Source organism: Lampris incognitus, chromosome 11 (assembly GCF_029633865.1).
Source record: "Lampris incognitus isolate fLamInc1 chromosome 11, fLamInc1.hap2, whole genome shotgun sequence".
Taxonomy (NCBI): Eukaryota; Metazoa; Chordata; class Actinopteri; order Lampriformes; family Lampridae; genus Lampris; species Lampris incognitus.
The window spans coordinates 36,615,523-36,638,078 of NC_079221.1; the positions used below are offsets into that span (position 1 = coordinate 36,615,523).

The window sequence follows — 22,556 nt, forward strand, 5'->3', positions numbered from 1 at the left end:
ATCTACCATCACTAAGACCAGGCTATACATACTATGTCCACGATGGGCAAGGTGAGTAAGAGGGTGGGACTCTTCATTGACACCGACTGGTAGTGATGAGTAATGGCATGGTGCGTTATGATAGAGAGCATGCAAGAAAAAAAAAAAACCTGGACTACAGATTTTAATTCTGTTCATTATGAACTACAGAGGAAGAGGTGCAGCTCACAATGCTGAAACTGCTCAAATAGTTCACATTTTACTGTAATGAAAAGGACCATCTCTGTTCATTCATCTGAATATTGATTATTGTGGAAATTAGAGTTAAACAGATGTGGAAAGTTGGCTGGACTGACCAGTGATGTCTGTGGTACCAGGGTTTGAGTCAGCTGCATGTGAAAGCTGCACTGAGATAAGGCAAACATTTCAGATCTTTCACATTAAGAAAGACTAACATAACAGTCTTATTTCCCCTAAGACCTGCAGTCCAGCTGCAGCAGACACAATGATAGGATGCAGCATAAAGATGTCATACACGAGAGATTTGTTGCAATAGTCTGCTCTAAAAAACCCCAAAACATCTGACATTTCCGCATTGAGCCACCAGTTAGTGTCTGAATGAGAGTGTAATCTGGACCACAGTTAAGAGAAGGATTTATGTCTTCCAGATTGTCTTCTATGAGGATAAGAACTTCCAGGGCCGCCGTTATGAGTGTGACAGCGACTGCTCAGACTTCCATACCTACCTGAGCCGCTGCAATTCCATCCGGGTGGAGAGTGGGGCCTGGGTGGTATACGAAAGACCAAACTACATGGGCTACCAGTACGTCCTGACCAGAGGGGAGTACCCGGAGTACATACGCTGGATGGGCCTCAATGATCGCATCAGCTCCTGCAAGATGATTCATTTTGTAAGTCAGCCACCACCTCATCTGAAGTTCAGTGTCTAGTGTTAAACTGTTGTCTCATTTCTTCAAGACTTGCAAATATATTGACGAGTGAGTTGAGAATTACACTGATTTACCCTTGTAACCCTCTAACCTATGCAAACTTGACTCATGGCTGGCTATGTACAATTTCTCAATCCTCTGCAAAGGATGTGAAGAATTGTCAGGTGGTGAACAGTTTCTTACACCTCACAGAGAGACAGAGCAGTTTGATGAAACATGAAACCAAGCCACAGACTCTTGTGCAGAGCAAAGTTGAGCAGAGGCATCCCAATTAGGCCATGCAACCATGTTAATGCTAGTGGTGACCTCAGGGCTTGGTCGGCCAAGATCTATACCGGGGTCATTGTATGTTTGGTCATGCATTAGTGTGGATTGCTAACTGATCACCTGACCCAGTACCAGCAGCATACAGCACACTTTCATACAAAAATCAATCCAGTTCAGAGTTGTTCTGGGAGGGTTTACTATTATGTACTACTTATCATGCAGCTGGTGGTTAACAGAAACGTTAACCAAAGAAAGAGAGATCCTTGGCAAAAGCAAGAAGTCTTAGTGATATCACTTCAAGACCAAGTCAGATGTAGAATTATGTAGAATGTCAGCATAAGGAATGTTTCTTGAGAACCAGAATGTGCTAATGAAGTGCTTACATTTCTTTTCCTCATATTGCTAGATGTGAATCTAATCTCCCTATATATATATATCTCCCTCCTTCCCCTTTTCTCTTACCCCACATCCCCTCCCCATTCTTTCCCAACCCGCTGCACTGACCTCTCCCCTCCACACCACACCAAACCATTCTTTCCACCTGTCTTCCCACATAACCCCCCCTCCCCCGCCATCGATTCAACTACATCGCTCCTGACATCCTCACAATGCCATCCCAAACCCTTTCCCACTTTTGCAGACCAGTGGGACTCAGTACAAGATGCAGCTGTATGAGAAGGCAGATTTTGGTGGCCAGGCCTATGAAGCTACAGAGGACTGCCCCTCACTGCTGGAGAAATTCCGCTGGAGGGAGGTCTACTCCTGTAAGGTCTATGACGGCTTGTGGGTCTTCTACGAGCACCCCAACTACCGTGGACGCCAGTACTTCCTGGAGAAGGGGGAGTACCGCAAGCCCGGCGACTGGGGTGCCGTCAGCCCTGCGGTCCAGTCCTTCAGACGCTTCACTGAGTGATTCACTGAATGATGAGCCTGGAACTGACTTAAGCTTGGATTAAGTACCATGATAAAAACCGAGGTCTCACCAGAAATAAAAACCTTTCTATGAAGCAATCAACAATGGCATTTCTTTGGAGTTTATTTTGTGTGAAATGTCTTTTTAATGTGCCCTGACTTCGTTAAGTAGGTGCTTTAAAAGGGCTGTGGGTATTATTGTGCATATTAAGCCTTTAAGGCTTACTGAGTGGTAATGATGGAAAAAAAAACACTCATGCCCCACCCACACACATTAGGATAGGTGCTATTTTCCCCAAAGTCATGTCTCCTTTGATTGTTGTTATCGACATTCCAGAATGATAAAGGTCAGTGCTCAGGTAGAAATTACACATAGCCCCTTTTAAGGATACCTAAACTCAACATTGGTAAATATCCCCCCCTTTTTTTCTCCCCAATTGCATCTGGCCAATTACCCCATTCTTCCAAGCCGTCCCGATCTCTGCTCCACCCCAGTCGCCAGCCGCTTCTTTTCACCTGACAGTGAGGCGTTTTGCCAGGGGGACGTAGTGCGTGGGAGGATTACGCTATTCCCCCGAGTTCCCCCTCTCCCCCCAACAGGCACCCCGACTGACCAGAGGAGGTGCTAGTGCAGCGACCAGGATACATACCCACATCCAGCTTCCCACCCACAGACACAGCCAATTGGGTCTGTAGGGACGCCCGACCAAGCTGGAGGTAACACATGGATTCAAACTGCCGATCCCCGTGTTGGTAGGCAACGGAATCGACTGCCATGCCACCCAGACCAAACATTGGTAAATATTTAATTCAAATCAAAAACGGTAGTCCCTTTTTAGGATTTCAATGTACTAAATAAATGAATTCATTAGAATAGCACTGTATGCAGTTCATATCAGACATGAGCCAAAAGCACATTAATCATGCATTCATTCTCTACTCGCAAATTCCAGTTCAGCTTCAGATGGCTGGTACCTGTCCAGCAGGAAATTGGGTGAAAGCCTGGGAGACACTCTGAAAAGGTTGACAGTCTGTCACATGACCCACACTCGCTGAATGTGTGTGTCAAAATCCATGCAAACATGAATCCTCTTTCTGTGAGGCAACAGCGCTAACCATATAAAAACACTGCGCTGCCCCAAAAGTCCTTTCACATAATTCACAATATGGACTTTTTCTCTTCGGTTGAAGTCCTTCCCTCTTAGTCAATTCAATCCGTCCAGGAGAAGTGCGGGTCACTTTATTCCAGTACAGCACTAAGGCCCACAGTGACAGGCTGAGGGTTGAGGTGTGTCCCAAAGGAGAAACAGTTTCCTCCACCCCCGACGAGGAGCACAGCAGGTTCCTCTGAGTCAGTCAGCTCAGAGCAGAAGGAGTGGAGCATCAGAGGCCAGGGCACCGAGGTCTAGAGGGGTAAAAACATAGAAATGGACTGAAAAATATCAACTCAAATGCTTCAACTGGCCCACAACCACAAGGAAACATGTAGTGAAACTGCACTGTGGTGACAAACAATACGCAGTGCTAAGGTGGGTTGATTATGAAATGTGTGACTACTGTGTGGCAATATGCTTTAGTGAATCCTCAAAAAATTAACAAACCCCAAATCTAGCAGAGGACTTATACATAGCAGTGCTGTGCCTCCTGTGCAGCTATTGCAACAGAGGTTAAAGTAAATATCAACTGACTGTGTCTAGTGTAAACTCCATGCTGCTCCCAGTGGTCAGGTCTATCACCGCAATTCCTGGAACGCCCTCCGAGTGCAGCCAAACCCCACCCACCAAAACCAGCCGATCACCAATCACATGGGCAGAGTGTGAATACCTGGAGGAGGAATAAGGCATGAGTACTTATTACCTTTATATTTTTAAAACAAGTACATGGCACAGTGCTTCTCTTCTTGAGCTCAGTAAATACTCATCACTCATCATCATCACTACCAACACCGCCTTGTTTTGCCAAACATTTTAGTAGAGCAGGGGTTCTCAAACTTCTTACTCAAAGATCCACATCTGATTTTTATTCAAGGTCATAGGTCTGGAACAATTGGCAATAACCTCACCTCATTAGCTAATTTACCAAGTTAAAAGTACTGGTAGCAGATTTTTGCTCCTAGAATGCTGACAGAATGTTCTGTGAAGATGCACCTTACTCTCCCTCTGATTGGCTCTTACCCTAACAAAAACTCATGTACCCATAGGCTACTTGTTACTGTCATTTATGGTCATGCTAGTTTCAATGAGGCTGGGGCTCAACACCTTCACACACACACACACACACACACACACACACACACACACACACACACACACACACACACACACACACACACACACACACACACACACACACACACACACACACACACACACACACACAGCAGAGGAGAGACAGTGAACCAGGTGAAGTGAAGGTAGCGTTACTAGAGTTGATGACAACTACACTCATTACGTTGTAAGTTTAATAAAAGCTTCGCACCACCCCCAAAGCAAATTCTACAGTTGTACATTAATGCGTGAACTCGGCAGCAACAACACACAAATTAGAAAATGTTACACTTCATAACGTATTGTATTCATAACACGAAGTATGGCCTGGGTCCGGATTGACTTGCCATTCGGTTCAGATGCAGACCAAGGTTCAGACTTTGAGAAGACCTGAAGTACAGGGCACATGCTATGCTCTTTTGACTTATGTTTTGATGGACTGGAAGCTCGTGAACTGCTCCAAACCTGGGAATGGGAGGGGGGTGAACCTGCAGTCTGTCCCAGCAGAAGCCCCTGTTGGTGGACCTCAGCAGTACGGTGTCCCCTAGTGGTACATCTGTCCCCAGCCCTCCAAACACCACCAATCCTCCACTGTAAGGGCACGCTGAGTGGGAGAAACGAGCCTCAGGGGCTGTTCCCTCAATAGGGATCTGAAAGCATGTGAGCATACGCGCACACATGCACACACACACACACACACACACATATATACACTGATTATAGTTGCAGTGATATGTTTTAAGCACTATCAGTGGGGCTGTGAATTAAAAAAAAACCTGTTTATGTGCTCAAAACAGCTGCAGGGGTAAACAAACCTCAGTCCAGTGCTGCTCTTTGAGACAAAGGAAGTGGCAATCACCCAGAACTGCCTCTTTCTCATTCCGTCCACCAAACACAAACAGGAAGTCTTTACCTGCAGGGAAGAGAAGGCCCAGCCACACCAATATATCACAGATCCAAAGACCCTTTATCCAGTTCTACAGATGTGTGTAAACTGGGAAGGATTTGGGCAGACACATGCATATGGAATTGAAATTCTAACTGTGTATTTCTTTGTACTAAGACGAATTTTTCAGAACTTAACTGAAGTGATCAGAACACACTATCACAACATATGAGGTTCCCATTACTAACATTGCTAAAACAGTCGTCCTTAAACCCATTCCTCTAACCTCTGTGACTGATAACAGTAGCAGTGTGCCTCCATCTTGGCTGCGGTAGGTCACCAGTACAGGCCATCACCTTTGCACAGAGTTTCAATGTGCCCTGGTCTTCACAGGTAAGTGAGCCTGGGGGACCACAGGAGTCAAGGGTCACTTTGAAAAGGCTTCTGATTGGGTTGAGGGGAGAGGAACGACCTCCGTATAACACAGCACCACCTGCAGGGAGGGGGGTTAGGGTGTGATACAGTCGAACACCTAGGGGGAGGAAAGAGAGAATAAGACTAAGACCTGCCTTCTACTGCCCCCCCCCAAAAAAACATCAGCAAATGTGCTGACCTAAGTCTGTAGAGGGTTCCACGCAGACACATCTCCAGCTAGCCTGGCTTCTGAGGAGAAGCCTAGGCACCAGCCCTCTGCCTCCTCTGCTGGAGCCTCCTGTAAGCAAAATCTGCCCTGGGCCCAGACAGGTGGAAGCCATCCCTAATCCCTCCACACATATTTCCTCTGGCATGGTCCTGACACTCAGGGCCATGGGACTGAAAGTTGGGCTAACGGATGGCACTGGGCTTACTAGCGTGAAAATAATAAATAAATGAATAAAGTAAATACATTCACATACTTTGTAGGGGGTTGGTTACATGGAGGAACTCAACCGTCTGTCAGAAAGCCTTGCGCGGAATTTTTTGATAGTTACCTGGAGGTAGTGTGAGTAAAGCTTGTATAGTCAGAGAGCCTCGAGAGGCAGTGAGGATAAAGTAGTGGGAACATTTCTGATGCCACTCCTGTGGATAGACAGAAATACAGAGCTGGCACAAACATACGGTATGATGTGATTTTATAACCGTGTGCAATATAGAAGAGCCAAAAGTCACACAACCCCTAGAATATATGAAAACACAGATGCATACCAGCAACTGACCTCGTACTCGTCAAAGGGTTCCAGGCTTTCCAACCTGCGGCGCTCCTCCTGATGTACCACGCCCAGGTAAAAATCATTCATATCTAGGCACACACATTGCTCCCAGCCCTGTCACGTTAATATGTGTACATGATAAAAAAATAATTAAAAAAAAAGATTACAAAATTGCAGCTTTCGCTCTCTCCAAATAGTGCGCACTTTCTCCTAAGTGCGTATATTGCATAAAATTAACATTCTCAAAATTATCAGATGCAAGTTAAAGTTGAATTGAATACTGACCTACTTCAACAGTGTGTACACTAACCTTGTCCAGGAACCTGTGTCTCTGCGCAGCAGTGTCTGGGTATTGTCGAAGAGCATGTAAAGTTGAGTTGAGCTTCAGGAAGTGATCTTGCATAATCCAGCCAAAGGGATCATAGGGACGGATCTGTTCATACATTACGAAGAGTGCTTGGGGAAGGAGCTTTGCTGTCCAGCCAATGACAGAATCCGACCTTGGTGGCAGACAACAATTGCTATTCTGCTATACTTTCATTATATGTTTATTCAAATGTATATAGCCTTATAGATAATTCCTACCATTTTGATTCCATGTATGTAAGTACCACTTCAGAAAGTAGGAGGGTAGGGGCCTCCCAGTCCAGCCCAGCTCCACTTAGAGCCTCTTCTACCTGGGACTCTTCTCTGACATCCACCCCTAGCAGACAGTACTGATCACTAGACACATATGCTGGTCCTAGAGAGGCAGGCAGACAAGCACTTATAAAACATAAATACCTAATTTGTTAATCTGTAGTCCACACAAATGAATAAGAAAAAGATTCTGTATGCAAATATTTCTGCATAAAGATTTCCGTCAACTTCAGTGAGTTTTTCTTGTGATGGAAGATAAAGCTGACCTGTTGAGGAGAGCAAATGGGAGTCTAATGTTCCCCTTAGTGCAATATTGCCGCTAATCAGTGAAGCCTTGCGATGCGCGACATCCGGAAAATCCACTTCGAACACAACAGTTCTGTCGATAGCAGCTTCCGCATGAAGGCGAAAATATAAAGAGTCAAAGCCTGCCCCCAAAGACAAAATCTAGACAGATGAATACAAGCAAAAGAAATAGAGTATAAGACAAATGTTCCTTTTGTATCATATACAAATCTTTTCTACAAAATATAAATGTCTCACTGTTAAGTAGTTCTATCATACCTATCCCATACTGACCTGCCTCTTGGGGTAACCAATAGTAGCCTGTAGAAACCTCCTCACACAGTGGTCTATGGCTTTCCAACGGACATAGTAACCCCTAGAAGTATACATGAATAAGATCATAATTTTTATGTGTTTATATATATATGTGTATGCATCATTTGGTGGACTCTTTCATTCAAAGTGCCTTACAGCACTGTGCATCCCAAGAGACATCTTATTTCATAGTCATGGTACCTTCTTACTCATAGCTTACTACTTTTACTTTGCTGTTGTATTGCATTCAAAGTAGCCTATTAGAACAGTCCACCAAGTAAAACTGCTTGTGTCTGCAAATATACTTGGCTGATACAGCTGATGTTAAAACTGGCAAGGCCCATACTTCCTCACTTCATTGTCTTTTGACAATGTGTGTTTAAGCGTAGGGTGATTCAAGGGACAAAACAAAGACAGCTGGTGATCCTGCACACACATGTAATTATATTTTCCAGAAACTGTCCTCCTGAAGATGGCAACAGTCTATTTAGGTTAGGATTATTTATCTAAATCTTATTTGCAAAAACTGTCCCACTTTAGTACTCTATCTTCATAAACCTAAACAATCTTTGGTCTCTACTTTATAATCTAAAACGGGAATAGACTGTTAACCCATTACTGTCTCTTATCAGGCCAACATCATTACTGATAGTATTCAATAATACTAATTAAAATATTTGAACAACCTTGCAGTATAATGTCTGCTCAATTCAGGTAATGCTCTAAGCACTATGCCCATAGTCACTAATAATAATATTTTTATAACGTAATTCATCTCAATTTTAGCATATTAGACGATTCATATACTCTATTACCATGACTTCCATCTATGACTACAACCTATATTGTGACGACTTGCTTGAGGGCACACAGTGAGAGCATATAAAATGCAGAGTTGCTTGGTGATGTATGTATACTGAAGCTGATTGTGTGTCACTGCTCTGAACAGGACACACAATCAGCTGATTTCACGGCATCATTTGTTCTGTGTTACGGTACCTGTGCACAGCACAGGCTGCGTCAATGCCTTCCTGCCTCAATGTCATAATGACAGATTCTTGACTATCTATTTGATCAAGTGATTACGGTTCTGACGAATGACTCAAAATTAAAATTGTATGGGACAATATAGATATTGACATTTCACTTCTAGTCATAGCTCCTGGTTGACCTGTTGATAAGTGGAGCTCTCCTGGTCACTTTACACACAAAGTGTTGGAGGAAAGCATCCTGGAAGTAGCCTTGTGCTGCAGCAGACACCTTGCTCACCACACTACTGTCGTTGGTTCCCTGCACCTGAGTGAAAACAGACGATCAGTACAACTTTCAGATATACTAAATTCTTGGGTTTTCGTCCATTAGAACGATAACCCTGTTTTGACCGTGTGTTGGGGGTGGGGGTAATGAGCCTCTAACCCCCACAGTCAGTCAATGGGGACTATCTTACCGCCGTGTCCCTGCCCCGCTTTTTTTTGTCTCTATTTGTGATCGGCATGGCGCTAGCTTCACGTCGCTGCACAAATAAATCCCGTAGATAGATATGACATCACGTTTGAAAAATGAAAACAATCAAACAACGCTCTTCAATTTTAAGACTTCCAGTTCCAGGTCCCCGAGAAATCGATCCAACTTTCGCCCGTTTCGACGCGCCTTGCGCCTCCTGGCGGCTTGGATGTTAAATTACAAGCGGTCCTTTCGACACAACGGGGCTGAATCTAAATTGCAATCTGCGTTCTTTGACAAAGAAAGTAACGTCTGACTCTATGTCTTTAAAACACCGACCTTTATCAAAAGACAAGAGACATTTTGTTCAAGGATAACTCATTGTTCAGGTACGGAGTTTCCCATGTAGGAAAACTGACAATGCGACAGTCACTGCGCCTGCGCGCGTTTTCCCGGAAGCGTTAAGGTTTCTTCTTACCAGCTGATAGCAAAATTGTCAACACTGAAGCTTCCCGGACCTCCGCTGCTGAAACGACGGTATTGCTGAGGTATGACTGCCAGATTAGTGGAAATATAGCAGACATATGTAAAGATGGCGGCTCTGTACAGAAATCAAGCGTCGAACCGTTAGGCTCTCAACAGTTATGTCTGTCTCGTCCCGTCTAACTGGCCAGTGCGGAGTCTATTTAGTACACGAGCAACGATAAGGTTTGGTGATAGCATTAAGGTCCAGTTCAGACTATATGTAAATGCCACCAGTGCGTTAAAAAATAATGCTTATCGGATAAAGGAATATTGGCAGCAGTCATGGCTAATCGACATTGATGTCTGCGAGCTGGAAGACAGCGGTGTAATCCCGTCAAAGTAAAGCTTCATAGTGCACACAGCGGGCCAAGGCGGACTATTTTCAGATACAACTCTGTCTAGCTAAGTCAAATAGACAGACACACAATGAGTGTAAAATCAAAACTGATAATACTTAACTTCCCCTTATTTCTTGTGCGCTCTGTACTTCCTTGAGAAATCGCTGTTAGTGTATGACCTTTCTTCACTTGATAGACAAGTGTGTGTTCCCTACTGAAGGGCTTTTTGCAACTGGTTTAATCGTGTCCGAAACAACCTCCTTATTCCTCATTCACCCTTTTGTATTTTCACCATGAATAGCGAAAACGAAGAAAGAAGAGAGAGGAAGAATCGTTTGTGGGACTTGACAAGTCTGTTCGAGAGACAAGTGACGGATTCCTGAAGCCCCCAGCCCCTCTACCCAGGGAGGAGGCCGACCTCCCCCCACCCCCCTCCCATCCCGCTGTTGCCTACTGGCCAGTATGAGCTCCAGAGGGAGTGCCGGCCGCTCCAACGGCACACTACCCCAGACCAAGATCTGCCAGTTCAAATTGGTTTTGCTGGGCGACATGGCTGTGGGCAAGTCCAGCCTGGTGCTCCGCTTTGTCAAGGGACAGTTCGATGAGTTCCAAGAGACCACCATAGGAGGTGCGGATAGGAAAGTGTGAATTGTGTGTGTGTGTGTATTTTGAGGTGAGAGGTGTTTATGGTTAGAAAAAAATCTAACAGAAAAGGCACATCTGTCTCCGAGAGAGAGAAATGGCAGAGGATCACAAAGAGTTGTAAAAAGTGTCAGGAGATGAGGAGGTGGAGAGAGTAACAATGAAATGGCTTTTGGGGAAGATGAAACAAAGTGGAGCGAAGGCAAGCTGGAAGGATCTTGAGTAATCTGTCCCAATTTCCCTTTGTGTCCAGCTGCATTTCTGGCCCAGTCAGTGTGTCTGGACGATACCACAGTGAAGTTTGAAATCTGGGACACAGCAGGACAAGAGCGATACCACAGCCTGGCTCCCATGTACTACCGTGGTGCTCAGGCTGCTATTGTGGTCTTTGACATTACTAAGCCGGTATGATTTAAATGGAATGTATGTTAGCCTTATAAGTCAACAACATTCATATATCTACACATTTAGAATGGTCCGACAAAGCTGATAAACTAACATTGATATATTTTACATACACAGCTTCTTTTTCCATCAATGGTAACATGTTAGGTCTCTCTACTTTTTTTGACACACCTCTACTTGTACCCTGATCCTCTGTCTGTGCTCTGTGCAGGAGACATTTGAGAGGGCCAAGGCTTGGGTCAAGGAGCTACAGCGACAGGCCAGTCCTAACATTGTCATTGCCCTGGCTGGGAACAAGGCAGACCTGGCAGAGAAGAGACTAGTAGAGTATGAGGTACAGTACTGTTTCCAAACCAGTGTAGCTCTTGGCTGGGATAGGAGTAGCCCTTATTGTTGTTTCAAATTCTACATGCTGTCATCAGGTCATGATTTTGGTACATGCCCTGCCCTCTAAACAGCATAAATCATGTTTATGCTGGGATGAGATGAAATGCCTGAGATTAATCATGTTTCCATCAAACTTTGGAATAAATTTGAAGTGAATAATTAAATATTGAAAAAAAAATCAAGCACATTAAGGTGCACTTGCATCAGATCTGTTGGAGCAAATAAAACCCTGAACATAAGCCCTCTGTGTTCTGCATAATTTCTCCATATTTCGACTCCCACAAAAAAGATGGACCAGTTACGATTGAACAGATGGTTATGATTAAATTCAGCTTGCATTTCATTTTATTACTTGGCAAATGCATTTCCACTGCAGTTTATCACATTTCTTTTTATTGAATAAAAAATTTATCGACCTCAAGTAAGCACAAAAACTTTTATGTGAATTTTGGGGACTCGGTTGATATTTACCATTTCCATCAAGCTTTGAAACAATGAAATTCATATGAAAAAAAAAAGTGATGTGCAGAACCTCTTCAGTTTAAATCTTGACTGTGAGCTGCATTGAGTCCTGAGCTAGAGGAAAATTCAGTTTTTTGTTTTTTTTTACAAACTGTTTTATTTTTTATTTTTAGATTTTACTATCATGCATATTGGTTATATTTTAATCACCGGCTTCATTTGGGAGGGTTTGGACAGGGGACCAACCTCTCGAAAGAGCTTTACAACGCTGTCTTATGTAGCAACTGAACCTGAACTTTAAATCTGTCCTTTTAGCAACAAAAAAAAAACAAACAAAAAAAACAAAAAAACTCCAGTGCTTTAATTAGACTGTGTACATCCATTCATTTTCCAAACCACTTATCCTGCTCTCAGGGTTGCGAGGATGCTGGAGCCTATCCCAGCAGTCATTGGGTAGCAAGCGGGGAGACACCCTGGACAGGCGTCCAGACTATCACACAGGGCCGACATACAAACACACACCCACACACACACACACACATTCATACCTAGGGACAATTTAGTATGGCCGATTCACCTGACTCACATGTCTTTGGACTGTGGGGGGAAACTGGAGCCCCCGGAGGAAACCCACGCAGACACGGGGAGAACATGCAAACTCCACACAGGATGACCTGGGACGACCCCCAAGGTTGGACTACCCCAGGGCTCGAACCCAGGACCTTCTTACTGTGAGGCGACCGCGCTAACCACTGTGCCACCGTGCCGCCCTCTGTACATGATTTATTATTATTTAAGACTTCTCAATTGCACTTGCGGAGGAGTTTATTTTTGGTTAATATTATTTACAGTCAGTATAGGCAGGTCACTACAAATACATTATGAATAACTATGAAAATAGGACCCAGGTTGTAAAAAATTAAATTTTCCTTTAAAGCCATTTATAGTTATTGTCATTTTCCAAATCCTACTGATGGTCTTATTTGTTGGTTTGTTGGTGTGTTGTGTGCCCAGGAAGCCCAGACCTATGCTGAAGATACTGGCTTGCTTTTTATGGAGACATCTGCCAAGACTGCCATGAACGTCAACGAGCTCTTCTTAGCGATTGGTGAGTATCATTCATTGTTCGCATGTGAAAGATAGTGAAGAGAATAGAGAAATAAGCCCTCCTGCCCCAGAGTTCTTAAGCTGTAACAATCATCCTGTAGGTCATAGTTACTCTTAAAAGTCATAATGCAATGCTTAAATGTTAGCATATATCTCCCTCTCCTAATGTAGCAAAAAAGATGCCAAAAACAGACACCCAGAACCCTACGCACGCAGCACGCCACCGGGGGGTGAATCTCCAAGACCCCGATGCCCACTCTACCCGAGCCTGCTGCGGCGGAAACTAGTTCCCCCCCTCTGTCTCACCCTGCACACCACCTTCCGCACCACCATCACAGCCCTCCGACCATCCTGCCTCCTTCATCCAACCTGCAGGGGCTACGGTCAGGCTAGGCAAGACCCAGCCTCCATTTCCCCTCTGTCCCCTTCAAACCTCCACCTGCCCTCCAGCCCACCCAGACAAGATGGCCTGTGAGAGAAATTCAATGACAGAGGTGATAGCAAAGGAAAGAGAGAGTGTGTGGGGAAAAGATGGAGCTGAGAGAGAACGTCTTTTGCACGTGTCTTCTCAACGCAACTGTGAGATTCTGGACAGAAGAAATGACAGTGAGAGATAACAAAGTGGAGAGGAGCAAAAAAGACGAATGTGGGAGAGAGAAACTTGGTGTTGTATTTAGCACTCATGGAGAATGTTTTTTTTTTCCTGTGTCAAATTTGTTTTGAGTAATTTCATTCAGTCCCGTTTGAACGTATAATGGGGGCACAACTTTGTCTGCAGCATGCACTTAAGAGGCAAAAAAACAAACAACAAAAAACAAAAACTTAGGCATTTTGAAAACGAGTAAAACTAAAGAAGTCAATGGGAGGGGGGATTCAAAGTTTTCCTTTGCTAATACTTGCTCCTGTTACCCTTTATCCCCCACTCCCTTTTCTTCAGCATGCATCACCCTTTTGAAGTGAATAATTTGACTTATGGGTAGAATTTAAGAATGGTAGCTCCTAATCCCTCTTCCCTTCTCAGACTTTGATTCAAATTATTTATTGTTTCGGCTGCTCATAGAGCCGGGAGTGATGCTGGCAGACTAGCCTGATCTGCCGACACCTTGCCCATGGGTTCACATCCCTCCCCACAGTTGTTCCTGACAGAGGTTTCAAAATACACACTTTAAGCTCTCCTCCCACAGAAATTTAATTGGATGACCAATTTGCATTGAGAAGTCAGAATCTCCATGTATTTTGATTATTCTCACATATAAACATTGGATTCAAAGCCTTGGCAAACCATAAATACACATTTATTCAGTTTAGGTTACCAGGTGGGCTGAGAGACAGCGCTCCTGGGTTCAGATTGGGTTTAAGTACTGCGTGAAACGGCACCTACAGAGTGATGATGGGCACCACTGGCCATAGATACTGACTTGAACAACAGAACCTAGATAATGTAACTACACCCATTATACCAATATAGCTACAATATGAAGTGGATTGTGTTCTTTTTTGAAATACTGAAATACCATGTGTGAAGTAATGGTAAAAACCATAAATGGGGGTATTAGTTGGAAATCGTCACTTAAATCTGACCCTACCCTGGCAAATGAGTGGGCTTAGTTAAATGTCCCTTTTATGGTCTTTTTTCCCCCCTCCAGACCAACTTTAATGGTTTAAATCCTGACATTTATCTCGTTTATATATGAAGGTAAGCACATAAAAAGTGCGCTAAATGGCAAAATCCACTAAGACTTGAAAACCTCCATGCCCTGTAGGAAAACCAATGTTTGCACTCTGCCCCTCGTTTTTAATATGTCCCTCGTCTGTCCAGTGTCTTATGGACACGTTGTTGGTGAAATTGAAAACATTGTGATCTCTAATGCGCTTAACGATGTTTTACTTGATATGATGCTCTCAAAACAAGAGTTGCGTGCTTGGTAGCTGTCCAAGGCTTTGCTGAAGAAAATAAGGGATTGATGGAAAAAAACAAAAAAAACAAAAACAAAAAACAGAAGTGCCTATTCCCAGTTGTTTTTCTTTCTGTGAATCATGTTAGGGGCTTTCCTAGGGTGTGTTAAATAGGAAATGTGTGAGAAAAACTCTCTCTTTGACATTGGCTTGTGCTACTAAACAGTAACTTGGCATCTTGTTAGGCTATCCTGGCTCTTTGTATGGTTGTAAAGAGCTCTTGTCAAATACACTGTATGTCACTGTGTTATTGTCTGATTTTAATGAATGTGTACATTGATTTTATCAGAGCACACTTGCAAACCCAGAATGAATATTTTAATGACTCAATTGTTATAAATCTATTTGATTTAGACATATATTGGTGTCTAGGAAAATTCATGTTCTGCTTAGATTCCCAGACTCACAGCCATGCTTATTAGACCTAACATGCTAGAAATGATCTTAGGTAGTTATAGGCTCACAAAATAGATTTAGCATATTTAAAATAATGCAGTCTTTGTCTGATGTTAAATGCTAAACTACATTTTTTTCCCAGGACACTATCAATCATCATATTCAATTGTTTAAAATAATGAAAAGCAATCACTCATCAGCTCCTCAAGGAACACAAGTTAGTTTGGTGCCATGTGCATTCGAGATGAAAATTTCCATGGCAATGGACTCATTTCCCATCAGAATCTCTGTCAAGTGTTGTTCAATAAAGCCGTGTATAGCGCCATGAGCGCAAATGCTGAATGCTGCTTTTTCAGTTTCCTCATCCCCGGTATTTATTTTATTCATGGAGACATATACTATTTTGGAATGATTTGCTTTGTGGGTTATATTGGAGTATCCCTTTTTTTAATTAAGTGTAAAATAAGATGTTCAGTCAGTCATACAGATGGGTCTTTTTTTTTCTTTAAAAAAAGCCTTGCTAATTTTTGCAAGTGCTATTTACATCAAAGTCAACTTGAAAAACATGTCTTAAATATGGGCCGAAAAAAATCCCGTTCCTAAAAACAGCCAGTTTTTGATTTGATTCACAGGTTAAAATTAAGAATTTATAAAATTGTGACCATGGCTATCTAGAAAAATTATGTTTCCTTGCAGTAACTGCCTCTCATGTTAGAAACTGTAAAAACGGAAAAAAATTTTTTTTTTTAGCTCTCTAACCCTTTTAATAAATGCCCCATCTGTCACTTTAATAAAGCCATCAAGGCTCTTGCCAAAATGTCTCTATTGTATATAAAAGAGCTGACAGATAAACTAACCCCATTTTTTCCCCCTATTCAAAACACTTGGGCACCTGTACCACTATGGACAAATTAAATGGGTACATAAATACCAATTATTTTGTCTGACTCTGCCCCCTAATCCTCACCCTCCTCATCCTCCACTGCTGTGTAGATGACCTGGTTCCTGCGTTTGATCCTTGGGGGAATGTCTGTGCTGCCACCATCCCCTGACTCATCACTAGTACGTTTTGGAATACGGATGGCTTGGGGCTCCTCTTTCCCGGCATCCCGCAGTCCTTCCCTTTTTGTTGAGGGCTGATGCCAGGCTGACACAGGGGTAGAGTGGGAGGGAGGAGGCAAGTTCATAGGGAAGGAGAGGTCAGATGTGTCAGATTTGGGCTGTGGCAGAACCATGCGCCCAAGGGTAGGTGTTTCATCCGAAAGGCAATCAGAACTCTTATCTTCCGTCATCACTCCCTTTGAGTCAGAGGAACTTTTATCCTCTTCCTTGCCCTCTACTCCCTCTTCTTCCTCCATCCACTCATCCTCTATCGTAATCTCATCGGGATTATATGAATTTGACAATCCTGATGTGTCAGTTGGATACTCACTGGGCTCATCCATACTCCCTGTGCTTTGTCCATCATTGTCCTCGTCTTCTGTCTCCCCTCTAGCACCACCCAGAGGTCCTTCCTGCTCTCTGTCACCCTGCCCAACCTGGGCATAGATGTCTGTGAGGCCTAAAGTGGCACAGAGCTCAGTGGTCTGGGGGTTAGTGCTGTAACTGGGGCTGGTGTGAGGTTGGGGCTTGGCAGGGTTATAGGCTGGTACGGTCTGGCTGAAGTTCTCCGAAATAGCTAGCTCACCACTGAGCTCTTTAACCACCTCCATCATGGCAGCCTCTGAGGCGCTGAAGTCCCACCTAATGGAAATACACAGGGTAGACAATGTGATGCTTTGGACCAATACCATAAACCTAGCAGGTACCTAAGTGAGTGATTGAGTGAATGTGGGCTATGTTTCAACCAGCTGCAGAGACTGGGACAGAGAGTTGATGTGAGCAAAGTTAGATTTCTGTGACAGAGCATAGCACACAAAGCAGTTGTACCGTACGTGCAGGCCATTATTCTGTGGGGGGTTCCAGTGTTGGGGGGTGGTCATCTGCAGATTGTTAGTGGCCTTCAGAATAGCCAACCATTCTGGATCATACTCTAATCCCTCAGATGAACCTGGTCTGTCTGGGACGTCCACAATCTGGAACACAGGCAGAATATGTGCTTTTTTTTACTTTTAGTAGACAGCGACAGTGAAGAGGCAAACAAGAAATGGGAGAGGGGTATGACATGCAACAAAGGTTGCTGGCTTGAATCGAACCAGCGATGGTTGCAACCGTGTGGTATGCACTGTAACCATTTGGCTACGGAGGCACCCCGTGCTTATCTTTTTAAGACCAATCACACCTTGACTTAAGTGGCATGACTTTTTTACAAGTTGTAAAAAGTTTGGATCTTTTTGCATATAGCACAACAAGATTACCTCTCACCTGTAAGAATTCCCTATAGGGCAGACATTTATCCAGGGACAGGAACTTGGTTGTACGTGGGGCAGCATTACCTTTAGGCTGTGAGCAGTAAATAATTGTAAATGAGTTGATGAAACTATCAGTTCATCATTACATCAACATTACAGTCAATGTATTATCATCAATACAATAGTTTATAGTACAACCAGTACTCACCGGATGCTGCATATGTGCAGCAAATTTGACATGGAGATGTGCAGAGAACCAGTAGGTGGGTTGCAAGTGGGCTAGGAGCTCTGCAGCAGGGGGACTTCCTAGTGTGTTTGATTCTACTTCATGACGAAGAAATTTCTTTTTTCGCAACAGTTCCCCTGTGCTGCCATAATTGTAAATTCCACGAGGCCAGTCATGTGTCATAAAGATGTCCATCGGCATCTGGATCTGAGCAAAAAGAGGGTAGTTCAAACATGCATGAACAAAGACATATCATCAAGATAAATAAATGGACCAAGGTTTGGGCTTGTGCCTGAATAAAATACTGTAGATGTTATCTACACCTGTTTCAGCTTGAAAATCTCAATATTTCTGATGTGGTAAACACTCCTCAGAGTCTCCGAGTTGTATGGAGGGAATTCATGGTGACCTGTGAGGATAAACAACCATTGTCAATGAACATTGTGTAGAAGTTCCAGTTCGTCATTTAGCCATAGCAAACAAACCTCACTCACCCTTTCTATAGTCATGCGATTTGAAGATTCCAGATAAGCCACCAATTCGGATCCCTTTGTAGCGGACAACACCAGCATAACCTAAGGATGTATGGTCATGTCAAGTGAGTGAGGGAGCGAGTGAATCGATGAATGAGTTCATGAATGGACAGACAGATGTAACAATCACATCTACTCTGTGTTTTTCCCTACCAAGATAATAGATGTTGGGAGCAACCCAGCCTCCGTAAGGCAGTTCCTGAAGATGGTTGGATGCCTCGTGGTTCCCTCCAATAAAAATGGTTAGCACTGGAGCCTTCTTCTCTCCAGAGTAGTATCTGCAACAGATAGTAATTAGATGTTTAATAATTAAATACCTCAATCTCTATCTTAAATTGTCTACGTCTGTCATGGGGGAAAAGAGCTAAAACCAAACTGACTTGTAGAAGGTCTGCATTGTTCTATACTTGGCAGGTACAGCCATGCACTTCATGTCTCCTTCGTTTCGCACCGCCTGGAAGTCCCCACAACACAGGAGCAGGTCCACCTTTACACCTTCCTTGTTCTCCAAGTAGCCAATGGTCTCATATATCTTGTCCAGCTCGCCATGGCAACAACCCTCCACCGCGATCTTCATGGTGGAAAAACACGTAGTCTACGGATACTCAGTGTACTATTCCCACATTTAACGCTGATGTGATTTCTGTTTTTGGCTAAGCGGGGACAGCTTTGACAGAAAAACGAAGGTTTGGTGTGCCGGTTCCTCCTTAAACAGGGTGGTCTCGATCTCAATGGAGTTTGGGTTATCTGCGTGAGCAAATGTGATCGAAAGCATTAGATCAAGTTATCACAAGGCTAATGTTCCCGACGGAAATCTTTCAGCGAATAAGGTAAATCATTACAGGTCAGTCCACTTACCCACTTTTAAAATGTATAATTATTAATTTATTTCACGCCACACGAGCTTTCTCAACCACATCTCCGAGACGCCCGTGTTGGAAGAGAACAAAAGAAGTCAGGTAGTTAGGTACTCACTGAGATTAATGGATTATCAAGGAGTGAGGTCTTCCAGACTTTAACCCTGTGATTTTACAAACTATTGTTGAAAATCATGTTTTTACTAGGTGAACGAATTTTCCCACTCTACGTCGGTCAGCACTAGCACATGCGCAGCACTTGTCTTTGAGTAAAATGTGTTCGATCAACGGCAGCATATTCGACAATATCGGCGTTTGGCGCATCCCTGACAAGAATACGCTTCCTAAAATATTGTAGCGTTCACCGCTATTAAAAAAAAAAAAAAAAAAAAAACATACACACACTTCGAAACTTACAACTGAGCTTTGCTTTATTCACGGCTATTGTCGGCCACAGCCATGCCGTACACACCGCCATTAAGTTCGACTCACAGGTCGTCTCTCTCACTTCAAAAACCCGACCCACTAACCCTTGACCCAGCAAAGTGTACCACCCCCCCCCCCCACGGAACTGCAAAAATATCTCCCCCATCGATGGACAACTAACACTTATACCCTCGGGTGAACCTGAATACGCTACAATATTTATTAGGAACAATTACTTTTATATATGTAATGTATACAATGTAAGCAAACGAATAGCTTGTAGCTTGTTCAAAATATTTTGTCGAATCAGTCACACGGACGTCGCAGATGCGTCACGTTTCTAAACAAAATTTACTTTATTGACAAATACGGCTCAGTCAGAGAGCTCGCTTTACGGACGTCAGTATTTGCAAATTTTATTTGCCAGCGATAACAATAGATTACAAAGAGGAGCAATTGTCGCGAATCTTCCTTTCTACACCGTTGGAGGTGTTGCGTGATTTAGCTGTAGGCACTTTTAAATCCACTCTCAGCCGCTCTGGGGGGCGGAGTGTTGGAAAAGTGTTGCTCCGATTGGGGCGCTCAACCGGGGGAAGAGAGATGGCGTGCTTGTTGGAGGCCCCTCTCCGCATCAGTGTGCTTTCTGTGAGTCTCAAACTCATATTTTGGAATAAATTTTTTCAATTTCCAGTGCATTAATTATACCGTTGAGAGGGTAATACTATTTGCTGTGTGGTGTGAAGCTAGCGACTTGCTAAGTCATTGGAGGGTCCTTAGTTGCACCCTATAGCCTACCAAGCTAAGGGCTTTGCAACGTGAGAGCGGTCTACCTACGTCGCTGGTAGTGAGAACCTTATTAACTCCGGGTTCGTCCGAACGGGCGGGAAATTTGTAACGTCATTGGGAATATTTACGATCAACGCAGCTATCCACCTCTGCGAAGTACTTGGTGAAACGAATCAAACGCACCACATAGCTGTCAGTTTCGCCCGGAATGAGTTAGCAGCTAGCCAGGTCGCTAGTTCTGTTACACGCTCGTTTGGGAAAATGATAAAACAGGCAAAGGAAATGTATCTCTGGAAAATAAGTTGCAGTAGTGCCTTCGATCTAATTCATTATGACCAGCTTTATGCCCAGTTAGTAAAAGTTAGTAAGTTTGCACCTAATCGTTGTAGCTAATTATAATTGTTAATCTAATGTGAGCTAGCCATATGCTTTAGAAAGCTAGCAATATCGTTTATTTAGCAAAGTTAGCCCATCAGGGGTTGTGTCCGGGTTACGGTTCTGAACCAACAGTATTGCAATTGGTGGGCTTTTTAGCCGTATGACAGTACCTGTCTGATACGTGGATTTTGAAGGCATGGTGGAAACGCCCCCCACGTTTATAATGGTGCGTGTAGCTTTTTATTTTGGCAAAACGGCATCCTCTCTTAGTGCTTGGTTGATAGTTGTAGTTCCTTAACGCATAACTTGGAATAAGCATCCCCTCTGTCTTATAGGATCCACTTACATTATATGATAGGCATGTTTGCGTTTGGTTTTGGTATGTCTACCATTCCAGATCAAACTCTCAGTTGATACTATATCAGCCATTGGTTTATCAATACATATAAATATTTGGTCACAAGGACACCACTGATCAATGTTTCCTTACTAAAGACATCGCCAAGTCTGGGAAGATATTTGTTAAACAATATGTTTTTCTACAGAGGACACCATCAGCAACATGTAGGGAACGTTTCTAGAAAAGGCTACTGATGACATAAACACAGTTGTCAGGTGATACGCAGATAGCTGTTTGTTTATGTTACACATTTTTAAGTGCGCTTTCATGGAAGCATGGTACAAGCAAAATGACCCCTGCTCGAAAATTAATGTGTATCTGTAAAAGTGTTGCTCTGTTTTTGTCACAATGCAGGAGGTCACTGCCACTAGTCGCCACTATGTTGACAGACTGTTCGACCCCGACCCACAGAAAGTGCTGCAGGGAGTCATGTAAGTTCAGCAGCATGCATCAGTTTGTCTTTCTCAATATAGAAACAGAATTTTGATTTGAGAAAGTGGGATTACTTTATTTGTATAGAAAATCATCGGTCCTTCCTTTACAGTACATTTACAACATTAGTTTATACCTGAAGATGTCTGTGAATGTTCTCATTCATCCAGGTCATGGTTATCCAAAGGAGTTGAATCAAGTGCAACTGGACTTGGTATATATCCGTGAAGACGTTTCGCCTTTCATCCAAGAGGCTTCCTCAGTTCGTGCCTATCTGACTAGACCAAGCTAGTCTGACTGGCTGGTGATGAGACTCAGAATTTATCCTCTAGGAGTCGTTGTCAGAGCTATTGATATGCGTGGCTCTTTGTGATCCGATGTTTACCAACGCCCGTCGAGGAAGCCTCTTGGATGAGAGGCGAAACGTCTTCACGGATATATACCAAGTCCAGTTGCACTTGATTCAACTCCTTTGGATTTATACCTGAAGGTGTACTATTGGTATTTGACAGAGTTTGTCATATTTTGAGCAAACAGGACTAATGGTGATGAATTTACTTATGTGGGCTTCCAAATTGTACTGTCAGAAATTGCATGTTACTGTTCAGTATGACTGTCTTTCTCTCCCTCATCCACCATGGTGACCTGGACTCTTGACTGTTCTGTCTTTATTTTTAACCTTGACTAGGCTAGCTCTGGTTACGCTTTGAGCTGTTTTGCTAGCCCAGCAGCTGCCTAACTGGGCTAGCACTGTAGCCGTACTTTTTCACTAGTCCTGTTCTGCTGTTACTTGACACTATCTGGAGCACATTCAGA

General features: G+C 43.4%; 5 protein-coding genes across 9 annotated transcripts in view; 3 read left to right on the top strand and 2 right to left on the bottom strand.

The window, feature by feature from the left end:
• The first annotated feature begins 33 nt into the window (after nt 1-33).
• On the top strand, nt 34-2,109 carry crygs2 (crystallin, gamma S2). Of its 3 annotated transcripts, none has more exons than XM_056289590.1 (3): nt 34-51; nt 648-890; nt 1,837-2,109. In XM_056289590.1, the coding sequence occupies exons 1-3, from the start codon at nt 34-36 to the stop codon at nt 2,107-2,109; spliced, it is 534 nt and encodes a 177-aa protein (XP_056145565.1). The 3 variants fall into 3 exon arrangements, with proteins under 3 accessions (XP_056145565.1, XP_056145564.1, XP_056145563.1); XM_056289589.1 differs by having other exon boundaries at nt 43-63; XM_056289588.1 differs by having other exon boundaries at nt 43-51; nt 648-916; nt 1,842-2,109.
• Nucleotides 2,110-2,253: 144 nt separating this feature from the next.
• Nucleotides 2,254-9,286, bottom strand: lcmt2 (leucine carboxyl methyltransferase 2). The gene is made up of 14 exons (XM_056289999.1): nt 9,138-9,286; nt 8,862-8,986; nt 7,670-7,751; nt 7,357-7,537; nt 7,037-7,193; nt 6,762-6,951; nt 6,458-6,565; nt 6,233-6,320; nt 5,875-6,108; nt 5,548-5,793; nt 5,191-5,288; nt 4,841-5,025; nt 3,797-3,932; nt 2,254-3,513 (listed from the first exon to the last, which is right to left on the bottom strand). Exons 1-14 carry the CDS (start codon nt 9,183-9,185, stop codon nt 3,349-3,351), a joined length of 2,043 nt encoding a protein of 680 aa, XP_056145974.1. The 5' UTR covers nt 9,186-9,286; the 3' UTR covers nt 2,254-3,348.
• A 304-nt stretch (nt 9,287-9,590) lies between these two features.
• On the top strand, nt 9,591-13,298 carry rab5b (RAB5B, member RAS oncogene family). 2 transcript variants are annotated; one of them, XM_056289219.1, is made up of 6 exons: nt 9,591-9,681; nt 10,298-10,624; nt 10,892-11,043; nt 11,255-11,377; nt 12,907-13,000; nt 13,171-13,298. In XM_056289219.1, exons 2-6 carry the CDS (start codon nt 10,459-10,461, stop codon nt 13,284-13,286), a joined length of 651 nt encoding a protein of 216 aa, XP_056145194.1. In that variant the 5' UTR covers nt 9,591-9,681; nt 10,298-10,458; the 3' UTR covers nt 13,287-13,298. The 2 variants fall into 2 exon arrangements, with proteins under 2 accessions (XP_056145194.1, XP_056145195.1); XM_056289220.1 differs by lacking the exon at nt 9,591-9,681 and adding an exon at nt 9,762-9,841.
• Nucleotides 13,299-16,307: 3,009 nt separating this feature from the next.
• dbr1 (debranching RNA lariats 1) lies at nt 16,308-19,569 on the bottom strand. 2 transcript variants are annotated; one of them, XM_056289216.1, is made up of 9 exons: nt 19,437-19,569; nt 18,842-19,208; nt 18,615-18,739; nt 18,423-18,503; nt 18,252-18,337; nt 17,911-18,135; nt 17,716-17,793; nt 17,281-17,426; nt 16,308-17,094 (listed from the first exon to the last, which is right to left on the bottom strand). In XM_056289216.1, the coding sequence occupies exons 2-9, from the start codon at nt 19,036-19,038 to the stop codon at nt 16,308-16,310; spliced, it is 1,725 nt and encodes a 574-aa protein (XP_056145191.1). In that variant the 5' UTR covers nt 19,039-19,208; nt 19,437-19,569. The 2 variants fall into 2 exon arrangements, with proteins under 2 accessions (XP_056145191.1, XP_056145193.1); XM_056289218.1 differs by having other exon boundaries at nt 19,320-19,534.
• A 553-nt stretch (nt 19,570-20,122) lies between these two features.
• armc8 (armadillo repeat containing 8) overlaps nt 20,123-22,556 on the top strand; it is a 25,123-nt gene continuing 22,689 nt past the window's right edge. The window contains exons 1-2 of the mRNA XM_056289542.1: nt 20,123-20,389; nt 21,663-21,739. Coding sequence (XP_056145517.1) covers nt 20,345-20,389; nt 21,663-21,739 — 122 coding nt within the window. The 5' untranslated portion in view covers nt 20,123-20,344. The remainder of the gene's footprint in view (nt 20,390-21,662; nt 21,740-22,556) is intronic.

What these genes read in the sequence shown, in the direction of transcription:
- crygs2 (XM_056289588.1), top strand. An exon ending in CAGCCACCACCTCATCTGAA is followed by an intron (nt 917 to 1,841) that starts GTTCAGTGTCTA and finishes TTTGCAGACCAG; the next exon opens with TGGGACTCAGTACAAGATGC.
- lcmt2 (XM_056289999.1), bottom strand. Translation starts at nt 9,185, where the DNA reads ATGCCGATCACAAATAGAGACAAAAAAAAGCGGGGCAGGGACACGGCG. An exon ending in TACTGTTATCAGTCACAGAG is followed by an intron (nt 5,289 to 5,547) that starts GTTAGAGGAATG and finishes TCTTCCCTGCAG; the next exon opens with GTAAAGACTTCCTGTTTGTG. An exon ending in CACCCCCCTCCCATTCCCAG is followed by an intron (nt 3,933 to 4,840) that starts GTTTGGAGCAGT and finishes TTCCTCCTCCAG; the next exon opens with GTATTCACACTCTGCCCATG.
- rab5b (XM_056289219.1), top strand. Translation starts at nt 10,459, where the DNA reads ATGAGCTCCAGAGGGAGTGCCGGCCGCTCCAACGGCACACTACCCCAG. An exon ending in TCTTTGACATTACTAAGCCG is followed by an intron (nt 11,044 to 11,254) that starts GTATGATTTAAA and finishes TGCTCTGTGCAG; the next exon opens with GAGACATTTGAGAGGGCCAA. An exon ending in CGAGCTCTTCTTAGCGATTG is followed by an intron (nt 13,001 to 13,170) that starts GTGAGTATCATT and finishes CTCCTAATGTAG; the next exon opens with CAAAAAAGATGCCAAAAACA.
- dbr1 (XM_056289216.1), bottom strand. Translation starts at nt 19,038, where the DNA reads ATGAAGATCGCGGTGGAGGGTTGTTGCCATGGCGAGCTGGACAAGATA. An exon ending in TCCCAACATCTATTATCTTG is followed by an intron (nt 18,504 to 18,614) that starts GTAGGGAAAAAC and finishes ATACATCCTTAG; the next exon opens with GTTATGCTGGTGTTGTCCGC. An exon ending in CTGCACATATGCAGCATCCG is followed by an intron (nt 17,794 to 17,910) that starts GTGAGTACTGGT and finishes TACTGCTCACAG; the next exon opens with CCTAAAGGTAATGCTGCCCC.